General features: G+C 39.4%; 2 protein-coding genes and 2 pseudogenes across 2 annotated transcripts; all 4 read left to right on the plus strand.

Annotated features, from left to right (window-relative positions):
• Positions 1–2,076: 2,076 nt before the first annotated feature.
• Positions 2,077–3,205, plus strand: LOC139883230 (uncharacterized). Its single transcript, XM_071867440.1, has 3 exons — positions 2,077–2,382; positions 2,454–2,685; positions 2,766–3,205. Exons 1-3 carry the CDS (start codon positions 2,077–2,079, stop codon positions 3,203–3,205), a joined length of 978 nt encoding a protein of 325 aa, XP_071723541.1.
• Positions 3,206–5,183: 1,978 nt separating this feature from the next.
• Positions 5,184–9,234, plus strand: LOC139883231 (UPF0481 protein At3g47200-like). Its single transcript, XM_071867441.1, has 3 exons — positions 5,184–6,583; positions 8,529–8,577; positions 8,905–9,234. Exons 1-3 carry the CDS (start codon positions 5,184–5,186, stop codon positions 9,232–9,234), a joined length of 1,779 nt encoding a protein of 592 aa, XP_071723542.1.
• Positions 9,235–10,351: 1,117 nt separating this feature from the next.
• LOC139883232 (UPF0481 protein At3g47200-like) lies at positions 10,352–11,293 on the plus strand (annotated as a pseudogene).
• Positions 11,294–21,890: 10,597 nt separating this feature from the next.
• LOC139883233 (UPF0481 protein At3g47200-like) lies at positions 21,891–23,359 on the plus strand (annotated as a pseudogene).
• Positions 23,360–23,892: the final 533 nt, after the last annotated feature.

Genomic DNA, 23,892 nt, shown 5'->3' on the forward strand with positions numbered 1-23,892 from the left:
TCACATTCACTTTTGGCAATCTGCTTGCTCTTGGGAGGTTTGTAATTTGACTAAATACTGTCTTTTGTTTTCTTACCTAGATAACTTAATTCTGCTTTTGGTTCTTAGTCATTTGCTGTGCATGCTTTGTGCATTTCTGCAATTTGATCCCCATTGGTTGTGTCAGTATCTTATAATTGTTTGATTTCCTAGAAGTTAATGATGTTGTTTTCACAATTGAGTTTGATGCTCTTCTGATCTTCCTTACACCTTTATTGCTTTTCTTCTTTTGGATATTTATATTCTTCTTCCCATGGATCCTTATCATCTTTATTACTTTTATGTAGTTATTGCTAGCCTGAATACTTGTAATTTGAACTCAATTGCTTACTTAAAAAAAAAAAAACAGATACACTGCTCAAGAGGTGGAGATAAGCTCATCTAGGATTCTGAACAGCAATCTCTTCTTCTAGAGCCAAAAAGGTTAGTCCCAATTCTATCTTTTTCTTGTGGGGTTTCAAAAAAACATATCTATGCTGTGTATTCATGTTCCTTGATGTTTGGTGTCGGTTTTACTTGCTGTTTGGTGATTGAAAGCTATCTTAAATGGTGAACTAAGTATGAAGTCCACACATGTCTCACCTGCATTTGTTTATATTGCATTTATTAGTAGATGGCAAGTTCATCAAAGGAAAAGGCATTTTGGAGCCCTGAAGATGTTGAAACATTTTGTAAGTTATGCATTGAACAAATTGACAATGGCAATCGTCCTGCAAACAACAAAAGGGATGGATGGACGGTTATAATTAAGAAGTTTGAGGACCTAAGGGGCAAAAAGTATGATAAAGGTCAAATGAAGAGTAAGTGGGATAATCTGAAGGAAGATTGGAAAAGATGGAGGACATTGGTTCTTAAGGAAACTGGATTAGGATGGGATCCAAAAAAGAATACCATTGATGCATGTGATGAATGGTGGGAGAGGAAAATTCAGGTTTTTTTCATTCTTTTATTAAATTTTTTTAAGTTTATCTTTTTACTTTAAAACTCATGAAAATGTTTATTACAACAGGAAAATCCTAAGGTTAGACCTTTTAGGATGAAAGGCATACATCCAGATCTTCAAGTTTTATTGGATAGAATGTTTAGAGATACTGTTGCCACTGTGAGCATCACATGGAATCCTGCACAAGGCTTGCATATTGATGAGGATGTTGTCCCCACACAATTTGACATTGGTGGTTCAGCAGGAGCAGGATTTACTGATGATAATATAGAGGGCGATGTGGGTGGAAAGAGCAGTGACCAACATCAAAGTGATAAAAGAACGTCACAGAGTTCGGTGAGACAATCTCAAGGAAAGAAACAAAAGAAAAGTACGGCTGATAAGCTAGCATCGCAAATGGAGAGGATTTGTTCAGCTATTGAAAGTAGAAGTTATGCCAAAGAGGTTAATCCTTACAAGGAACTCATGGAGACGTTGAAAGCTATACCTGAGATAAAACAAAATCAAGAGTTATATTTTTTTGCACTAGATTATCTTTCAGAAGGGAAAGATAATAGGCAAATCTTTATGAACTTAGATGATGATCAAGAAAAAGTCATGTGGCTCAAGTATAAGTTCGCACAACGTAGGGCTCACTAGATATTTGCTATTTATATTTTTCACGTGTAATGTTATTGTAATGTAATATATATTTGCACTACTTATTTGTATTAGTTGGTGAGACATATTTATGCTACGTTATCAGACTTGTTTTTAATTGGTGTTTTTTTATCGAATGGAGTTTGCATACATATATATGATAAGTGTTTTTTTGTTGATGAATGATTTAAATAATTCATTATATATCTTATTCTAATTCTATTTTGTTACTTTGATCAGTTATGGATGACTCTTCTGAAAGGGAAAACCATGAAAAAGAGGAAGAAGAATATTGGCAACTTTGTGTAGTTATCCATACTTGCGGTGTTAGTGTTTATCAGGCAATATATGGTGAAAAAATACCGTGCATGACCTCATCATATACAGGAAATGCATGGTTGAGAGAGTTGATGGATATAGATGCTAATCCATCAAGGTTTTATTGAATGTTTAGAATGGATAGAATTGTGTTTAAGAATTTAATGAATGATTTAGTGACACGATATGGTTTGGAAGGAACTAGAAATATTGATGTTGCAGAAATGTTAGGATTATTTCTTTATATTTTAGGACATAATATAGGTAATAGGTTAGCACAAGAGCGCTTTCAGCATTCTGGGGAAACCATATCCAGGCTATTTAGCTTAGTTTTGGATAAAGTATGTGAAATGGGAGCAGATTTGATCCAACCATCCGATCGACAATTCAAGGAAGTTCCAAAGAAGATCAGGAATAATACAAGATTTTTTCCACAATTTAAGGTAAGTTATGATTATACAATAGAAAATATGAATTAAATATAAATCAAATAATATTCTTCTTCTTGTTCTAGGATTGTATTGGAGCTATAGGTGGTACTCATATTCCAACGGTGGTATCTACAAGTGAGCAACTTCGTTTTATTGGTCGAAAAGGAACACTGACGCAAAATGTGATGGCCGTGTGTAATTTTAAGATGGAATTTACTTACGTGTGGGCCGGTTGGGAGGGAACAGCTCATGACACTCGTATCTTTTATGAAGCCATCAGGAGACATGATTTACAATTTCCTCATCCTCCAAAAGGTTAGTTAATTAATAGTTTTTATGCATTAATATACGTATGTGTTATATGTTGATCAAATTTACAATTTTTTTTTGTGTAGGTAAATATTATTTGGTCGATGCTGGATATCCAAATCCCACAGGTTATTTGGGGTCATATAAAGAAGTTAGATATCATTTACCTGAGTTTCAACAAGGTCCTCAACTGACAGGTTATAAAGAAGTGTTCAATCGTGCTCACTCCTCACTACGATCAGAAATTGAGCGAGCTTTTGGCGTTTTGAAGAAGAAGTGGAAAATTTTAAAGGGCATGCCAAGTTATCCATATACAAAACAAGTGAAAATTGTGATAGCAACGATGGCTTTGCACAATTATATACGAAGAAATGCCCTAAATGATATACATTTTGCTAGAGTAGATTTGGATCCCAATTTACATACAATTGATCCTGATAATGTAAATGGGGAGGGTAATGCTTCAAATGATGATGTAGCATCTGATATGGCATGTTTACGTGATCAAATAGCTATGCATTTATGAAGTAATTAAGGATATTTATAATTTTTAAGGATAATGAACTCTTTCCTCAAAGCATATGTTATAATGTTTTTATTATAATTAAAGTATTTTTATTTTAATTGAGAAAGAGCACACGTAAATTTTTTCTATTTGATGTCTTTTAGTAAAAAAAAATGAATTTTAATTTTAATAAAATTGTTTACACAACATCTTTAAAATTGTTATCAAATATAAATTAAAAAGGTTACAAACATTATTTTCTTAATTTTAAAAAATAAAAATAAAAATATTTACATTAATCACCAAATGGACTTTCTAAATGTGTTTTTTTACCAAACAACATTTACCTCAAAGTTGCTTTTCAAAGCATAATTTACCAAACAGTCTTTGCATTCCCTCTAAAGCTCTTTAGGCTAAACTGCTTTGCATTTTCCCAATGGGCTTTCCAAATGCCGAACCAAACGCACCCTATATTGCTGTTCGTCCTTGCCATGCCTCAGTATAGTACATAGTGTTAGAATTGCCAACAAGTAAACTAACTATTTATAATTGTCCATTTCTGTAACTCACGTCACATAGTGGTTAGAGGAAAGGGATGAAACAAACTTAAATCTTAGAAAAGAAAAGTGTTTTGGTAGGCATTGGAACACAATTAAGTTGACATACATCAATTGTTACGCTTCTCGTGTGATATTATGAGGTAAAACGGTTTATAGGAAATTGAAAGTGGGAAGTAAAGTAAGAGAGTCATCTTTCAACACTCAATAATAGTTTATTTGTTGCATTATTAGTGTGCCAATTTAGTAACCCAGAATTAGTAAATATAGCATTTTGCCTTTTATTAAAATCGACATGGTCCAAGAATTTTGACATTCTCATTCTTTATTGACCAGTTTCTTTTATGTGCTATTAACCCACAGCTAAGAGTTTGTTGTATACCGTGTGCCGTTCATAACAAAAATGTAATAGATCATAATTAGGCTTTGTTTATTTCATGAAAAATAAATAATTTGGAAAACATTTTTTTTCTCACCTTAACGAAGGCACCTAACCTCTTTGATTCTTAGGAAGGAAAGGAGACTAGAAGGCAAGTATAAATTCTCCTTCCAGATTAGCTTCCTTTTTGCCACTCCATTGTCCTTTTCTTTTTATTATTATTATTATTTTTTTTAAATTATTTGCAAAAAGCCCAACACAAATAGTATTTACCAAACACAATATGTATTTTTATAAATAAGATTTACCAAAAAGTATTTATATTTCATGAAAACTCCACCTCCTTCAATACATATTGCATGCACAAAATGCTAAATTACTCTATTAGGCGTTCGGTTGAATAATACTTATTGTCGTTATAATAGCCAACCTTAAAATATTATTGTTTTGATGACGTAATCGACGTGACCTCATAAGGCCTAGAATATTATAAAGCTCGTTTTGAGTCTCAATACTGGAAAAATGAAAGCATGTTAAATTATTCATTGTTGCTTTTGGTTCTGGGCCAACTTCTTGCTCCATTGTAAGGGGACGACGGAGGAAGGAGAAAAGAAAGAGAGAGTAGAAGAGTCAAAAAGAAAATAAAGTTGAAATTAGTGGGCCCATTTGGACACGTGCTAATCAACTACTGGAATGGAGCATGAATATTTTCTCTGGAAGGAACAGTCTCTCCTTTGTTCCAAAACCTGTAGCCATAAAAGTAGCAATTCTTTCTTCTTCTTTTTTTTGCTTATAAAGCATCAATTCAAAGGATAAAAAAACCCATTGAAGGCGAAGGCGGAAAAACGCAGACCAATTCTTCACAAGAAATGGCTGCTATTCGCTACAAGGAGCTCTTGGGTTGGTATGTAATCACTCTCAAGCTCCGAGAAACTGTGGAATTTCAACTCCCCAGGAAATCAACTTGTGGGAATAAAATCGTCCCCGACTATGGGCAGAGGCCTTCCAAGTCCGAGTGGGTCATCTCCATTGCAAAGAAGCTCGACAAGGTCGCCAGGAAAACATGCCAGGCTCGTGGGCAAACCTCTCCATTTACCAGATCCCACGCTATCTCAAGAATGACGAGGACAAAGCCTGCGTCCCCCAGATCGTCTCCCTCAGGCCGTACCACCATTGTGACGAGCACCTCTACCATATGGAGCGACACAAGTGGCGCTGCCTCGACCACATCCTCGAGCGCTCCAGTCTGAGGATAGGCCTCTATCTAGACTTGGTGAAGAAGGTCGAGCGGAGAGCTCGAGCCTGCTATGAAGGAAGGATATCCATGACCCGCGACGAGTTCGTGAAGATGATGGTTCTCGACGGGTGCTTTGTGACCGAGATGTTCCAGGGATTCGCGAAGGGGTTTGAGAAACTCGGCTACCCTCTCAATGACCCCGTCTTCTCAATGCAACGTTCAATACTCCTGATCCAGCGGGACATGATTATGCTCGAGAATCAGATCCCGTTCTTCATACTCGACCAGTTGCTTAGTCTCCAGCTCGGCGACCTCAACCAGAAGGAGCATGTGACCAAGCTGGCGCTGCAGTTCTTCAGCCCTCTAATTGGGGTCCCTTTATTTATGTACCTTGGGGTCGCTCGAAGAATGGAGACGTTGCACCCCATTGATAAGGACTCCCATAGAAGACTGAAGTTCGACCCGTTAAACGACCATGGGAAGGTCCATTGCCTCGAAGTGGTCCGGAGGAGCCTCCAGCACTTGGGCCTGAAGCGGCCCGAGACCAAGAAATGGTCGCAGGGCCTGAAACGGCCCACTTTCAACTTGAGCGAGCTCCAAGAAGCCGGGATCAAGATAAAGCTTAGATGGAGCGATAGTTGGGGCGATATCCATTTCAAGAACAGGATCGTCGGGATCCCACCAATTATGATCCATGAAGGGACGAGGTCGCTCTTGCTTAACTTGATAGCTTTCGAGCAGTCTCACTTCAATTGCAGCTACTACGTCACCTCGTATGTAATCTTCATGCGCGACTTGATCAACTCCCCAGAGGACGTCCTGTACCTCCGCAACCATGGGATCATCCACCACTGCCTTGGGAGCAATGCCGAGGTGCCTGACCTCTTCCACCGGCTTTGCCAGGAGATGGCCTTCGACCGAGAAGACAGTTATCTCTCGGACATATATAATGAACTGCATGAGTACTACCAATTTAGGTTTATTCCCTCAGAGATCGATAATTTTCCTCCCGATACATGCTGGGCTGGCATAAAAATTTGTCCCCGGATCTTGTGTGGTATCTCGAGAGCCTTTCTCACCCGCAAGTGGAATGCCTGGAAAGTCATTCTCAAGAGCAAGTATTTCGACAGTCCCTGGTCAATCATTTCCTTAATTGCTGCTTTCGTTTTACTTGTGCTTACTTGTATACAGTCCTTCTATGCAGTCTATGCCTACTACAGGCCGCGGTATTGATTTCTCATGCAGTGTTTAATTATTTGATACATAAATGTTGAATTGAATTAATCAAATTATATGGTGCAATTTCTTTTGTATTTTCTTTTATTCTTATTATTATTATTTTTGGCTACCCCAATCCTCAGGGCAACCCTAGATAAAGGATATTATTTCCCCCTCTCTCAATTAATAAATCTTAGATTGTGCCTCCGGAGTTTGGAATGACTTTGTGCAGCGCCGCTACCCCTTGGGATCCAATCTCAGGTTGTGCCTTGATTGTATGGGAACATTCTAAGGTAGAAAGTCTACCGTAAACTATTGTAGCCCAATGATTAAAATTTGTCAATTCATTGACCTTTTTTGGTCTTTCTATGTCATCCCGACGGCAGAGGTGATGATATGCTCTGCACCTTTCATAACAAAAAGCAATGGATCATAATTAAAGTAAAAAACATGGGAACATAGTTATCGCAAGTGCAGGGGACCCAAATGTTCAAAACAACAAACGACATTAGTGCAATAATGGTGAATTTAGATTTATCTAAAAATGAAATGTATTTCCTCAATCGGTAATTTTCCCTAAAAAATGAGCTTGATGACCAAGTGTTGCCGTTAAGAGATTCAAACCTCTGACCCAAAATTGAAAAGAAACAATAGTAACATCAACCTCAACTTTTCTTCTATTTCTCATTCTTATAAAAAAAATGTGACATCCTAAATTTTTCAGTTTTGCTTTCAATTAAATTAATCGGGCCTTTTATCGACGCTCCTATAGGGCTGTTCTCAGAGCCGATCACTCTCGAGATAACTAGACTATATGGAAAAGCCACTAAAGGATTTTAATGCAATAGACTTGAGGTTTCGACCAGGAATCGGCTGCTCGACCGTGCTCATCTGCAGAGATCATTACGGCACAGTAAAGATTGATTAGAAATCATAAATAGGTCGGTTCGATTGAGATGTGTGGTTAAACGTGGGTGATTCCACCAAATTGAGAAACTCTCGTCGATCGGCACTAGACTGATTTTTCTATCGTTTTAGTACCATGTGTCTATATTTAAATCCTCGAGATTTTCACGACAATTGAGAGTCACCAATGTGTCGAGTGGGTTCATTGTGGCTCGAATAAAATCGACCATGGGTCATTTGCACTAAATTTTTTTGAAAGCTACCCGGTAGCCTAAGTCACGTTAAAATTGCGCCAGATTGAAATTAACCACGAATTTGAATCCGATAAGTTCTGTCATATCACAAATCATTTTAGGAACGTTGACTCGGTCTTCGAATATTTTTCTGCAAACCGAGATTTTTTGGGAAAAAGTTGAGGGAGCGTTGTTTCTGTCCAGAAAATTCAGAGGACCGTTTTTTATCGTGAAATTGGGACGCAAGTGGGTTTTAGTGGTGAGGAAAAATACTAATTTGATGAATGATATGTTGGTTGAATTTTTAGAGGTCGATTGGTATTGATTCAAGAAGCTTTTAAAATCCAATTGGGGGGGGGGGGAACGTGTGAAATTCGTATACCCCCGTGGACCCAACCTTTGGACCACTAAAGCTTCTAGAAGGGGTAATTTAGGTCTGGTTTTGTATAGGGATTATATATATGCTTCCGCATGCATATTAAAATGAATGGGTCGGCAATACATCTTGGGACATCGCTATTTAATCGACCAAGCCGGGATAGGCACATGCTCGGAGGATCGGAGTGTGACAAAAAAGCCTAAACTTTCCCATTTTGTGGTAACTAATAATTAAGAAATTGACTACTGGATCAGTTGAAAAACTAACTTCCTTCATTCGTGTGAATTTACTATTTATTTTATACTCAATTTATATCTCAATTGATGCTGATAAGTGATTGGTGATTCAAGGAACACAGATGGCAGAATTTTTTTAAAAAGAGTTAATAACGACGCTGAATAGATTCAACACAAATTATTATTCTTTAATTCGTAGGGATGGTCCATACGAGCTACTTTGCCCAATTGATGATACTGACTTAAAAGTAATCAATAAAGATCAAGGATACATATGAAGCTCTTTTTGAATTTAGGAAAATGTGGCCTTTTTGGAAGCCATTTTTTAGAAAAATGATAATAATATCTGGTGTTTAGCTAAAACTTGAAAGTGAACTAGAAGTTATTTTCTGTCATTCGATAAGAAAAATTCGATTTGACTTTTCTCTGTATATTCCTTTTAATAAATTATTTATTTTCTTTGTTCTTTTTATTTTATTAAAATCAAATTTTATTTATTCTATTTTTTTATTTTTCTTCTACTTTTTTATTATTCCATTTATTTTTTCTTTACCACCTTCTTCTTCTTTGTTCAGTTGTTGGTCACGGCAACAGTCGATGACCGGCTAAAGATGAGCTCAAGCTCGAGCTCACTGCTTGGTAAATTAGGGAGCCAGAGGCTCACACTTCATCAATCAACGAGCCAAAGGCTTGTGCTCACCGAGCTCGCCAAGCTCGCTAACTTGGCTAGTGACAAGCTCAAGGCCTCAAGCCTCACTAGACCGATGAGCCAAAGACTTGAGCTTGCCCAAGGCCAACAACTTCGAGGTTCCCTTGTGGCCGGTTGCGGGCTGGCAATGGCCAAGAAAGAAGGGAAAATCAAAAAAGAAAGAAAGGAAAAAAATAAAAAAAGAAAAAGAATATAAAATTCGAATTTTTTATAGAACAAAAGAAAGAAATGGGAACTAGCAAAAGTATGAGATAAGAGAAAATAAGTGAAGAAAATGCTTTCCCCTACTTGAAAAGTAAAAACTATTTTTCCCTATTTTAGAAGAATTTTTTTCATTGATGGAAAATGTTTTCCTTGACTAGTTTATTTTTCGTGCAATGAATATCGAAAAATTTCGGGAAAATGATTTCTATGAAATGAACGGATCCTTGATGTTGGAAAAATCCCTCCTTTTGTCCAATTTCCTTATAAAGCAGCAATTCAATGATTAAACGCAAGAACGGCAAAGGCAGAGAAACACAAAAAAATTCTTCACCAAAAATAGGTAGAGAAACACTAAAAATATTATTCACCAAAAATAGTTGCTGTTTCCAACAAAGAGCTCTTGAGTTGGTATTTAATCACTATCAAGCTCAGAGAAACTGTGGAATTTGGACTCCCCAAGAAATCAACCTCCAATGCCTCCAAAGAATTAATATATCACCACCACCACCAACAGCCTCAGGAACACCCGGTTCACAATCTACAGTGAAAACCATTTGAGGGTCCCTAGATCGCGGTTGAGAATGACTGGGCCCAAAATTTCTCCAAAGATGAGGAGAGGTCGTCTGAGTCCGAATGGGTCATTTCCATCGGATCCTACGCAATCTCAAGGATGGTGAGGACAAGGCCTACATCACCCTGATTGTCTCCCTCGGCCGGTACCACCATAGGAAGAAGTGCCTCTGCCAGATGGACCGGCACAAGTGGCGCTACCCCCACCACATCCTCAGGTGCACCAGTCATGAGATAAGCCTCTATATAGACTAGAGGTGAGCATGTGGGATTGCCTGAACCGAAAATCACTCGAACTTGACTAGACTAGTCGATTTGGTCCGATTCCCGAAAGGATCGGCTCGGTTCCCGATTCCATAAAAGTGGAACTTGTAATTATCGATTCAATTCCCAGTTTTAGGGGGCAACTGGACCAAACCGAAGTGTTGGACTAACTCTTTTTTTAAAAATATATTTTTTTGATTTTTTAAAAATAACAATAAACCTTAAAAAAAAATCAAGTATTTTTTTAAATTTTTATTATTAAATGTTGCAGCGTGATGGGACTGGATTGGACCGGTCCTAGGATCATTTGTTCGGTTCCCAGTCCTTAAAATTGGAAACTGGTACTTCTGGTCCGACTCCCAGTTCCTAGGTGAAATCGGACCAGACCGGGAACCAATCACCTCTAACATAGACTTTGTGAAGGAGTCAAGGAAAGAGCTTGCACCTGCTACAAGGGGGACGATATCCATGGAGCAGCAACGAGTTCATGGAGATGATGATTCTTGACGGGCGCTTTGTGATTGAGCGGTTTTGAGGTGTCACCAAGGGGTTCAAGGAACTTGGCTACCCTCGCATCGAGACATGATCATGCTCGAGAATCAGATCCCAATTTTCATATTTGACCAGCTGCTCACCCTCAAGCTCGACAATCCCGACCCGAAGAGGCTCGTGGCCCAGCTGGTGCTCTGGTACTTCGATCCTCTAATGCCGATGGACAAGCCTTTGATCAAGCTCTAGCCGCAACAGGCTAGAGTCTCTCAGCTACACCAACCCCTTTGACCCGTTATCAGACTAGGGTGAGCTCCATTGCCTCAAAGAGTTCCGGCAGAGCCTCCTCTGCTTGGGCCCGAAGGCAGAGCCAAGGGTGTGGATTAAAGCAACGATCGCACTCCAACCAGGTCACCAACAAGAGGCGGCAGCAGCTCATTTACTGTGCAATAGAGCTTCGATATGCTGTGATCAAATTCAGAAAGAGGAAGATTGACAGGTTCTGGGACATTCAGTTCAAGGATGGGATCCTCCAGATCCCACGACTTCTGATCCACGATGGGACGAGGTCACTCTGCCTCAACTTGATAGCCTTCGAGTAGTCTCACTTCGATTGCAGCAATGACATCACCTCATATGTAATCTTCATGGACAGGTTTATCAACTTCCCCAAGGACGTTGATCAAATAGATTTGTTCTTCCAATTCCTAAAAGCCTTGTGCCATTAGAACAAACCTCAAAGCCTCCTAACAACTCCACAAGCATCTTTAAAGCAGCTTTCTGGTAACCCCTCCCTTCTTGAATAAGAACAAATCATGGCTGATGGTATATGTACTGCGAACCCATGAAAGGCAAGCAAGAGAGGGATTCTGAGCAGGCCAAGGCTGACACTTTCATTGTCTACCCGAGAGCAAAAACTATTTTAGCTCCAGCAAAAGGTCATCATCTAAAATGACACCATTACCAATTAATGCTATGGAATCCTCGCTCAAAGAACTTGCAAGTAAAGACATCCATCGCTGACAATCATCCTCCTTCAAGCACCACGAGAAATCCTATACTAGTGTTTGAATACATAAATCATGAGGATTTCGAAGCTAATTCATGTTACAACAGTACATCCTCTCGTAAATTGAATGGGCAAGGAAGAGTAAATATAGGACAAGAGGAGATAAACACATAATAGGTAATAAAAAAGGAACTAAGAACTTCAGCCATATTAAAATGACAGCAGTTAAAAAAAAATGCCATGACTAAAGAACAAATTGGGACTACCCCTTATTAAAGCTAAGACAGAAAAATTACAATTAATACACTCCTCTTGAGAAGTTTCCATGATGGTTTTTGTAGGCTTTCTAAAAGATATCTTTAAGATAGGTGGAGTATCAGGCAACATGCCAAAACAGTTTTTGAGCCGATCTTTTGTTGTGAGAAAGCTCCATCAGCTAGCATGACACTAGGGATAAGACAAGCCTACTCAAGAACTATAGATAGATCATACTATAAATATTTAATCCCTCGGAAGGCTCGCATTCTCAGTTGAAGATGCTCTCTTTCCATCATAGCGCAGATGAAAAAGAAGTTGAGTCAAAAGGCAAAATAAGTATACAAAGCAAAAAAATTAGAGAAGCAGACATGCAAGAAAAAAAGAAAAAAGAAAAAAAGGTTCAGCATACCCATCTGCCGAAAGAAATTGGGACATATTTGTACTAGACCATAAGCATTATCTGTCTCCTCATTGTAAGCGTAGACAACATGACCCAGTAGAAAGGAGTACTGGCCCGAAGACAGGTACATCAACCACGCTGAAGAACATCATTACGAAAGCAATCTCAAATGCCCCTGTGATTTGTAACCTTCCATTGAGAGACAAGAAGAATATCTTCAATAAGTAACCATCCAATCTAAGCAGGAAGTGAATTTTTATATCCAAAAGCTCTCTGAAAGGAACCAATGTAATCAGTGGATCATAAGTTGACTCTTCAAAAGCATAAGCATATGAGACTTCTATATGACATTCTCGATTTAGTGTGAAACATTGGTTGGTTTTGAATCAGTTACATGACAAGAATATTGTCAGTCAAAGATTGTTAAAAAAAAGACCATAAATCTTAAAGGAAATAAAAGAAGTAAACATATCATCACATGGGGAGTCCGAGCTTCTCAATTCACTCCAGTTCACTTTACATTGTTAGTTTCAAACGCCCCCACATGAATAAACTCACGCGTCTACGTGTAAATGGAAAGAAAGATTATATACAGAAGTAGATCAATAACACTTTTACAGTAAAATTATATCAAAAAGGCACTTTTACATCACGTAAAATCAGTCTCAAGTCAAGAACAAGCAACTGTTTTGTGATAACAAAATGCAAACATGAAACCGAGACAACATGATGCTTCCACACCATTCAACTTCTTCAGTTGCTAGATCTTGAATCTAGTCATGAGACCTCAGGCGCCTCTTTTCACCCCAGGCTATGGCATCCCAAAATTCAAGGTAACCTCTAGATGTATTAAAGCCTATGATTAGGTAATGAAATTACCTTTGGTTTATGCTTTAGCCATAGGTTTTCTTTTAAGACCAAGTGTTATGTATCTTGTGTCCTTGAGTTATTAAAATTAGTATTATAGGATGAGTTGATAAGAAAAATTGTTCTTGGCTATGCACCTCATAGATTTAATCCCTATAGTTTAAATGCTACAAGATTTATGGCCATATGAAATTGAGAATTTGAAATCTATAAAAGAGGGAATTAAAAATGAATTATTAAAAGTGAAATTGGGATTTATTAGGATTGAACTTTAGGCCCAAGGGTATTGGACCTAAAGTGGGCCAAATTGGCTTGCCCCATGAAGCCCATGAAGAGGGCTGCCGTCGACCACAAGGGGGGAGAGGCCGGCCTAACCTTCAAGCCCATCATGCATGGGAGTTGCCAAGTGGCAAAAAGGGGGCTTCATCTATTGGTCATCTTGGGTGGCTCCTAATGATGGCTAATGATTGTATTGAGGGGGGAATAAAAGGAAGGAGTGACCGGTTTAGAGGGGGCTGCCGACCATAAGGGAGAGAGAGAGAGATTGTTGCCGAGAGAGTGAGGAACCGAGAGAGAGGAGGAAGAAGCCGTGTGTCCGTCTGTCCGCTTGTCCGTTGCCCGTCGCTGTGCGTCCGTTTGCCTCCGTCGTGCTCGCTGTAGCTCGGTACGAAGGCAAGTTGGGATCCATATTCTGCTCTTGCATGTTGTATCTTGCATGTGTGTTTGAATGGTGATGAATCTCGGACGTTTAGGGCGTGAGAACCGAAGCTTTGAGTGTGTTGTTTTTGAAATAGCATTCTGTTTTCGAGTATACCGCCTGACCCAGAACGTTGTAGAGGCTTGCATGCGGGGTTTGAGTCGTATTTTGGTTTTGACTTCTTCATGAAAGTTGTATACAACATCTCAAAGTATAACATACTAAAATTTGAGATAAAATGGTTGAGTTTTGAGGGGTAAAACCCTTCCTCTACGAAAACGCTAGATCTGAAACTGTTTTGTTGACCTCTTGGTGGTTTTGTGTGTTGCATGTCACTTTTTACCGAGAATTTCACTTCAAATTATTCACAAAAGTTGTAGAGAACATCTTGAATACTAACATACTCAAATTTGAGGTAAAATGAACAAGTTTACCCTAGTGAAACGATTTTTCCTTTGAAGATGATAGATCTGGAAGTGTTGTACTGGACACCAGCGACTTCGTGGACTATAACGTGACTATCCTTTGAGAATCTCACCTAGATCCCTTAATGAAAATTTTAGTGGACCTCTTGAGGCAAAACATATCAAAAATTCAGAGGAAATGAAGGAAGATAAGTAGGTGAAACCTTGATTTTTTGTAGACAGCTAAACTGGACTGTTCGGTACTAGAAACAGGGGCTTCGACCGTCCATAGTTAATTATCTAGGACGAATCTGGCCTTGATGTTTTCACGAAAAATCTACCCTAGGTTATCGACTATAACCTGGTAAAATTTCATAATTTTTTAAGGTCATTCGAGTATTTAAATTGAAATATTTCGAGAACCGCGCAATCTGATGTGTCCGAATTTTGCAAGCTGTAATGTGTGAGCTATATCTTTTTGTGCAAAGTTATTTTGGGCATGTGTTATTCATGGAGTTGCTACCTTTGTGTCTTGACTATCACATGTTCAGATTTTATAATTTTTAAAGATTATATGGATATTTAATTTATATGTTTTTCCGAAACTGTGCAAGCTGGAATTTGGTAAATTTCAAAAAGTCATGATGTATGGATTATTCTATGTTGTATGGACCCCATGGATTGTGTTGTCATAAGTGATTGGACCTTACTGCATATATGATGATGATTGGAAATACATATAAGAATCAAATGCTGAAAATGATCTTGTTGCCATCATATTATACGCCATGTTGAAATTGAGCTATAATTGTGAATGTGAACTATGATAAATGAGAAGGCCGTCAGAGGTGTGAGCGGACGATGCCTCGGGAGTGTTAGGATGCCCGACCAGGGAGTGTAAATGCAGGATGCCCGGTGGCCTAGTGGCGTAATTCCGGAGGGTCCTCGGGAGTTTCAAGATGCCTGGAGTGTGGGGGTGCCGGAAGCCCAAAAGTGTGAGCCGGGGGATACCTCATGATGCCAGTTGGGGTACGAGATGCCCGGAGTGTGTGTGCCGGATGCCTAGAGGTTCCTCGCGATGCTAGGTGGAGTGCGAGCGATAATTGTGGGATGCAAATACTGGTCCCAGGAAAGAGAAATGTGGTGGCCCAAAATGAAAGAATAAAATTGGGAAATTGAAATTGAATTATGCATGATATGGTAACATGTATGCATGAATGTATGATGATGAGTGCATAGATGCATGTGCACCTATGGCATGATGGTATATGTGACATGATGATGGTGAGTGCATGGATGTATGTGCACCTATGGCATGATGGTACATGTATGACATGATGATGATGAGTGCATGGATGTATGTGCACCTATGGCATGATGGTACATGTATGACATGATGATGGTGAGTGCATGGATGTATACGCATCTATGGCATGATAGCAAATATATGACACGATGGTGAAGGTTATATGAGGATGTATGTACATGTGGTGTGATGACATATGCATGGCTTCAAGGTAAGTTATACATGGATGCATGAATGAAATGTGTTATGCTATGATTGTTATGGTTGTATTGTATGATGCATTGAGTGGTTTATTGGGTCCTTTACCTGCTAAGTAGCTGTACTCACCCCTTTAGGGACCAACATTTCAGATTAGAAAGATGCCACTCCCTACTGTCGCGCGGGGCGTCTTTTACGGCCTTCCTTCGGACGTGGAGGTCGAGTGTGTGGAGATCGATTGTCCCACCATCCCTGGTCTGACGTTCATTCGGGTTTGTGCATTAGTGATGTATGACATGGGCCTGGCTGAGGACCCTGTCATTCAGGAGTTCATATTTGTTCACATTCGTCGAGATGAAGTGATGTGGGGGATGTTGCCGCCGCCACCGCCTGACGCACCGGGGTGGGTGTGACGGTCTGTGTGTGAGGAGTAGGAGCTGCAACTTTTTGGTCAATAGCCGACACTAGTTTTTGGTCAATAGCCGACACTAGTGGATGGAGGATTTTGCATGATCGACATAGTGGGTCGAGTTGTCTTTTTTTGGGGTTATGGCCGAGTGTAGTTAAAAGTCTTCGCCTTTCTTTTGTTGTACCGACCCGAGAAAATCCATCATGAAAATATGTAAATAAAAAGTGTCTTGGCTTTATCTTTTCTTATGGTGTTTAGTGGTGTGCATTGTATCATGATTGTTGGAGGGAGAACTAGTAAGACTTGATTATGCTTCCACAAATAAGATGTGCTGGGACCGTTTAAAAAAAAAATGCCTAGGAACTAAGGTTCTTCTTTGGTATCTGTTGTAACCTTAGGCGCTTCGGGGTGCCACACAGGCCCAGCTAAAAGCATCAGTCTTAACACTTAATCGGTCTCTCACAAATTCCAAATTATTCCACGTCCTCCAAGAGATCCAAGTTGAAGGCAAAATTCATCACGCCAATCGAATCCTTCCACTTGAAGTCAGAATACCCAGAACACATGATTCATCTTTCTCCTCCAAAATGACCATGCACCTTATCACTCCAATCTCTAACGACCATGCTCTGATACCACTTAAATGGGCATGTCACACCCCGATCATCAAGCGCGTGCACATCTTTCTTTGGTCGATAAAAATTTTGTGACTTCCCAGGACAAGTCGCCAACCATTTCTTTTTATTGTACATGCGAAAGTGAATAATAAATCCTCTTACAGTAATCATCTCGAGATAGAAAAGTAGGACAATAGATTTTCAAACCAATATGCTTTCAAATACACACCAAGTCAAATACAAAAGTCTACAGCCGCTAGACTTCAAATGAATGACTCTTAAAAAGAAACTATCCTATCTGACCTACGCTTCAAATCACCTCAGCTCAGCTCCCGGCCTTTCACCCTACGGTCCTGAAAATGAAGCCCACAACGGGGTAACATATGAATCTCAGCGAGTTCACACTCTAAACCCCGATTAGGAGGGTAATACACCTAAGATGTCTTAATCGCACAATCACACAATCACAGAGACTTACCTTAGCCTCAGTTCCTTCCTACAGGTCAGCACAGCTCTTATCACAACTATGTGTATATAACAAATTCACACACCAATTTGGAATGTCCAAACCAATCATTACTCACATGAGCAAGAATCACAATTTAATCACTACTCACACAAGCAAGAACTACCGATACACATTAAAGCAAGAATTATAATTAAATCACTGCTCACATGAGCAAGAACTAATGACATACATTAAAGCAAGAATTATAATTAAATCACTACTCATACGAGCAAGAACTACCGACACACGTCGATCCATTAGTTCAACTCAACATGAGTTCCAATTAATTAACTATTGCTACCCACACGAGCAATTTTTATCCGACACATGCCGGGGAAGAATAATAATTACCGACGCACGCTGGGAAGGACTAATAACTATCGACTCACGGCGGGGAAAGAGTAATAACTACCGACACACGTCGGGAAAGGGTAAAATCCACCGACACGCCGGGGAAGAGTAATAGCTACCGACACACGCCGGGAAGAAATAATAACTACCGTCACAAGCCGAGAAAAAGTAAAATCAACCGACACACACCGGAGATAGGTTCTCTTAACTTTTAATGTCCACCAACGCATGCTGGGGACGGATTCTCTTAACTAATAATGTCCACCAACGCACACTGGGGATGGATCTCATAACTTTCACACGATCATCAAGCATAAACTCTAGGCATATCACAAACGAACCATATATCATAAAATGTGCGATTTCCAGCAATCAAACCCTCAAAAACCATCACAACTCATAACTGGCCCTAACCGGCAAAATAGGCCCACTCGCTCATCTCCAAGTTTAAATCCAGAAACCAAATCAAACAAGTTCAAAAAATTTCCAAACTTTAGTATGTGGTAAAGGACACATAATGAAAATTTTTCATGAAGAAAACTTAACCCATATCCTTCTAGATTCGGCTCAGTAAATAGTTCAATCCAGCACCGCAACTGAGTCCGTTTCCAGAAAGTCTGTTTTCTGAAATCAGTTTGATTCTAGGTCCAAAACATGTCTGTTTGATTTGAAATTTGAGTATGTCAAACTAGAATATGTGAAAAACAACTTTTATGATGAAACCATTTTGAAATTTGAACTCTAAGAGTTGATAAAAACCCCTAGAATCCTAAAAGGTCACCAGTTCCAGCGAAAACTGAGATTCTGTTTGAAAATGACAGAGCTTATATCTCCTTCTTTTAGATCCCTAAAAATCTTGAGAAAAATATATGTTGTAGCTAAGGATGTCTAAAACATTTCTCAAAAGAAGACATCAACCTTAAATTCGTAATCCATTTCGGTCCAAAAAAATAGCAAACGACGAGGGTCCAAAAATCCGAACTGCAGAAATTCCACTGGATTCGACTAATCCATCATCAACGGTGCAAATCTCTCTAATTAGCTTACACTAATCTATTCTAAAGCTAATCTAACCATTATAGCTTATCACTAATCCATGATTAAGCTAATATAAACAACCCTTAAACATAATTAATCTACTAAGTAAGGTTTAGTGAGCAAACTCACTTGTTCAACGAACCGCTCGGTTCAAACTGACGAGAACACGACAGGGGCTGGCTTTCTCTAAACCACAACTTGCTGATGAATCTTGGATCTTTCAACCTTTTTTTAATCATTTTTATCAAATATTTAAATTACATAATGAATCTAACCTTTCCCACTGCAATTGAGCGTAAGTTCTTAAGCATTCCTTGAAAGGTGATAAATAAGGCCATGAAAACACAAAAAACAACTTAATAAAATAAGAAAAGAAACATTTGCCTATTTATTAGGCCAAAATGAACCTCTTAACCTCTCCTATTTACTAGCCTCCTCTTTGTTGAAAGGTTTGAACAATCGGCAAAAAGGTGATGGGATGGAGAATGGAGACTTCCTCCTCTCCTTCGTCAACCTTTTCTCTTAACTTGAGTTTATTGGACAAGGTAAATCACAAGTATTGATTTTGAAACACACGTGAGTTTAACATGTGACTCTCATAAAAGTAACAACCGTGATTAAAAAGAAAGTATTTATTTGTATTGTAGGTACATTAATTTTGGTGTGCCTTGAGCCTCCATGTCCTGCATCATCCCAGATTCAACGTCAAGGGCCTCACCCATGACAACTCAGGACAAGGTGCTGCATTATTCCAGATTCACCAACAAACGCCAACAATCTTAAGGGCCGCCAAGGTGGCACAATTCCCGAGCTTGCCTTGCCTGAGCCACCTAAGATCACACAAGTCGCCTCGCTTGCGCCACCTGAGGTTGTGCGTTTGGGTTCACCTAGCCTCGTTGGAGGCTCGGTTAGAAATATTCAATGCAACACAATCCTACCCCTCATTATCTGTTCATCTTAGTCTTCAACTTTGATTCTTCGCTTTTGTGGGTTGTGTGTAAAGACAAGTATGAATTCTCCATTAAGCACTTATCTAAAGGGGAATTAAAAGTACGATTCTTTTAGTTTTAGGGTGGGTCTTAATGAAGTTATGAATCTCCATTTCTTTTTGGGTGGGTTTTGCCCGAAGGAGAATCACATACTTTCTCACCTTAATGAAGGCACCTAATCTCTTTGATTCTTTGGAAGGAAAGGAGACTAGAAGGCAAATATAAATTCTCCTTCCAGATCAGCTTCCTTTTTGCCCTCTCCATTTTTCTTTTTATTATTATTTTTATTATTTTTTAAATTATTTGTAAAAAGCCCAATGCAAATAGTATTTACCAAACACAATATGTATTTTTATAAATAGGATTTACCAAACAATATTTATATTTCATGAAAATTCCTTAGTCTAAAATCTTTTGCATTGACAAAAGCTCTGCTTGATGCACTCCGCATTGGCATGGCTTCCTCACTAAAAGATGTAAGCTCTCAAACGTCCTTCAATTAGTAATTTCGAGAAAAGGACTATATTCTTGTTCGTCCTTGCCATGCCTCAGTAGAGTACATAGTGTTAGAATTGCCTACAAGTAAACTAACTATTTATAATTGTCCATTTCTGTAACTCACTTCACATAGTGGTTAGATGAAAGGGATGAAACAAAATTAAATCTTAGAAAAGAAAAGTGTTTTGGTAGGCATTGGAACACAATTAAGTTGACACACATCAATTGTTACGCTTCTCGTGTGATATTATGAGGTAAAACGGTTTATAGCAAATTGAAAGTGGGAAGTAAAGTAAGAGAGTCATCTTTCAACACTCAATAATAGTTAACCACTGAGGGTTTGCCCCAGTGGCCACCCTTCCAACATGGAAGGGGGAGGTGAGGGGTTTAAATCCCCACCTTCTCAGGGTGGATGGAGTGGGGACGCGTAAGTTTCAGGAGTGGGTTTCGACTCCCACGCCCTGCAAGAGGCAGGGCACAAGTCTGAGAGTGAGTGTAGAGTAGGAATAGAGTAGGACTGACAAAAAAAAACACTCAATAATAGTTTATTTGTTGCATTATTAGTGTGCCAATTTAGTAACCCAGAATTAGTAAATATAGCATTTTGCCTTTTATTAAAATCAACATGGCCCATGAATTTTGACATTCTCATTCTTTATTGACCAGTTTTTTTTATGTGCTATTAACCCACAGCTAAGAGTTTGTTGTATACTGTGTGCCGCTCATAACAAAAATGTAATAGATCATAATTAGGCTTTGTTTATTTCATGGAAAATAAATAATTTGGAAAACATTTTTTTTCTCACCTTAACAAAGGCACCTAACCTCTTTGATTCTTTGGAAGGAAAGGAGACTAGAAGGCAAGTATAAATTCTCCTTCCAGATTAGCTTCCTTTTTGCCCACTCCATTGTCCTTTTCTTATTATTATTATTATTATTATTATTATTATTATTATTATTATTATTATTATTATTATTATTATTATTATTATTATTTATTTTTTAAAAATTATTTGCAAAAAGCCCAATGCAAATAGTATTTACCAAACACAATATGTATTTTTATAAATAGGATTTACCAAAAAGTATTTATATTTCATGAAAACTCCACCTCCTTCAATACATATTACACGCACAAAATGTTAAATTACTCTATCAGGCGTTCGGTTGAATAATTCTAATTGTCGTTATAATAGCCAACCTTAAAATATTATTGTTTTGATGACGTAATCGACGTGACCTCATACGGCCTAGAATATTATAAAGCTCGTTTTGAGTCTCAATACTGGAAAAATGAAAGCATGTTAAATTATTCATTGTTGCTGTTGGTTCTGGGCCAACTTCTTGCTCCATCGCAGGGGACGGCGGAGGAAGGAGAAAAGAAAGAGAGAGGAGAAGAGTCAAAAAGAACATAAAGTTGAAATTAGTGGGCCATTTGGACACATGCTAATCAACTACTGGACCGGAGCATGAATGTTTTCTCTGGAAGGAACAGTCTCTCCCTTGTTCCAAAACCTGTAGCCATAAAAGTAGCAATTCTTTATGTTTTTATTTTTTTTTCATTTTTTATTTTTGCTTATAAAGCATCAATTCAAAGGATCAAAAAACCCATTGAAGGCGAAGGCGGAGAAACGCAGACCAATTCTTCACAAGAAATGGCTGCTATTCGCTACAAGGAGCTCTTAGGTTGGTATGTAATCACTCTCAAGCTCCGAGAAACTGTGGAATTTTGACTCCCCAAGAAATCAACTTATGGGAACAAAATCGTCCCCGACTATGGGCCGAGGCCTTCCAAGTCCGAGTGGGTCATCTCCATTGCAAAGAAGCTCGCACAAGGTCGCCTGGAAAACATGCCAGGCTCGTGGGCAAACCTCTCCATTTACCAGATCCCACGCTATCTCAAGAATGGCGAGGACAAAGCCTGCGTCCCCCAGATCGTCTCCCTCAGGCCATACCACCATAGTGACAAGTAGGAGCGACGCAAGTGGCGCTGCCTCCACCGCATCCTCGAGTGCTCCGGTCTGAGGATAGGCCTCTATCTAGACTTGGTGAAGAAGGTCGAGCGAAGAGCTTGCGCCTGCTATGAAGGAAGGATATCCATGAGCCAAGATGAGTTCATGAAGATGATGGTTCTCGACGGGTGCTTTGTGACCAAGATGTTCCAGGGATTCACGGAGGGCTTCGAGAAACTCGGCTACCCTCTCAATGACCCCGTCTTCTCAATGCAATGTTCGATACTCCAGATCCAGCAGGACATGATTATGCTCGAGAATCAGATCCCGTTCTTCATACTCGACCGGTTGCTTGGTCTCCAGCTTGGCAATGTCAACCAGAAGGAGCACGTGACCAAGCTGGCGCTGCAATTCTTCAGCCCTCTAATTGGGGTCCCTTTATTTATGTACCTTGGGGTCGCTCGGAGAGTGGAGACGTTGCACCCCATTGACAAGGACTCCCACAGAAGACTGGAGTTTGACACGTTAAACGACCATGGGAAGGTCCAATGCCTCGAAGTGGACCGGAGGAGCCTCCTGCACTTGGGCCTGAAGCGGCCCGAGACCAAGAAATGGTCGCAGGGCCTGAAACAGCCCACTTTCTACTTGAGCGAGCTCCAAGAAGCCGGGATCGAGATAAAGCTTAGATGGAGCGATAGTTAGGGCGATATCCATTTCAAGAACGGGATCCTCGGGATCCCGCCAATTATGATCCATGAAGGGACGAGGTCACTCTTCCTTAACTTGATAGCCTTCGAGCAGTCTCACTTCAATTGCAGCTACTACGTCATCTTGTATGTAATCTTCATGCGCGACTTGATCAACTCCCCAGAGGACGTCCAGTACCTTTGCAACCATGGGATCATCCACCACTACCTTGGGAGCGATGCCGAGGTGCCTAACCTCTTCCACCGGCTTTGCCAGGAGATGGCCTTCGACTGAGAAGACAGTTATCTCTCGGACATATATAATGAACTGCATGAGTACTACTAATTTAGGTTTATTCCCTCAGAGATCGATAATTTTCCTCCCGATACATGCTGGGCTGGCATAAAAATTTGTCCCCGGATCTTGTGTGGTATCTCGAGAGCCTTTCTCACCCGCAAGTGGAATGCCTGGAAAGTCATTCTCAAGAGCAAGTATTTCGACAGTCCCTGGTCAATCATTTCCTTAATTGCTGCTTTCGTTTTACTTGTGCTTACTTGTATACAGTCCTTCTATGCAGTCTATGCCTACTACAGGCCGCGGTATTGATTTCTCATGCGGTGTTTAATTATTTGATACATAAATGTTGAATTGAATTAATCAAATTATATGGTGCAATTTCTTTTGTATTTTCTTTTATTCTTATTATTATTATTTTTGGCTACCCCAATCCTCAGGGCAACCCTGGATAAAGGATATAATTTCCCCCTCTCTCAATTAATAAAGCTTAGATTGTGCCTCCGGAGTTTGGAATGACTTTGTGCAACGCCGCTACCCCCTTGGGATCCAATCTCAGGTTGTGCCTTGATTGTATGGGAACATTCTAAGGTAGAAAGTCTACCGTAAACTATTGTAGCCCAATGATTAAAATTTGTCAATTCATTGACCTTTTTTGCTCTTTCTATGTCATCCCGACGGCAGAGTTGATGATATGCTCTGCACCTTTCATAACAAAAAGCAATGGATCATAATTAAAGTAAAAAACATGGGAACATAGTTATCGCAAGTGCAGGGGACCCAAATGTTCAAAACAACAAACGACATTAGTGCAATAATGGTGAATTTAGATTTATCTAAAAATG

The sequence above is a fragment of the Rutidosis leptorrhynchoides genome, unplaced genomic scaffold, assembly GCF_046630445.1.
Source record: "Rutidosis leptorrhynchoides isolate AG116_Rl617_1_P2 unplaced genomic scaffold, CSIRO_AGI_Rlap_v1 contig371, whole genome shotgun sequence".
NCBI classification, from domain to species: domain Eukaryota; kingdom Viridiplantae; phylum Streptophyta; class Magnoliopsida; order Asterales; family Asteraceae; genus Rutidosis; species Rutidosis leptorrhynchoides.

Coding starts and splice junctions, on each gene's coding strand:
- LOC139883230 (XM_071867440.1), top strand. CDS start 2,077: ATGGATAGAATTGTGTTTAAGAATTTAATGAATGATTTAGTGACACGA. Junction 2,383..2,453: donor GATTTTTTCCACAATTTAAG/GTAAGTTATGAT, acceptor TTCTTGTTCTAG/GATTGTATTGGAGCTATAGG. Junction 2,686..2,765: donor ATTTCCTCATCCTCCAAAAG/GTTAGTTAATTA, acceptor TTTTTTGTGTAG/GTAAATATTATTTGGTCGAT.
- LOC139883231 (XM_071867441.1), top strand. CDS start 5,184: ATGCCAGGCTCGTGGGCAAACCTCTCCATTTACCAGATCCCACGCTAT. Junction 6,584..8,528: donor TATGCCTACTACAGGCCGCG/GTATTGATTTCT, acceptor TTTAATTCGTAG/GGATGGTCCATACGAGCTAC. Junction 8,578..8,904: donor TTGATGATACTGACTTAAAA/GTAATCAATAAA, acceptor TTCTTTGTTCAG/TTGTTGGTCACGGCAACAGT.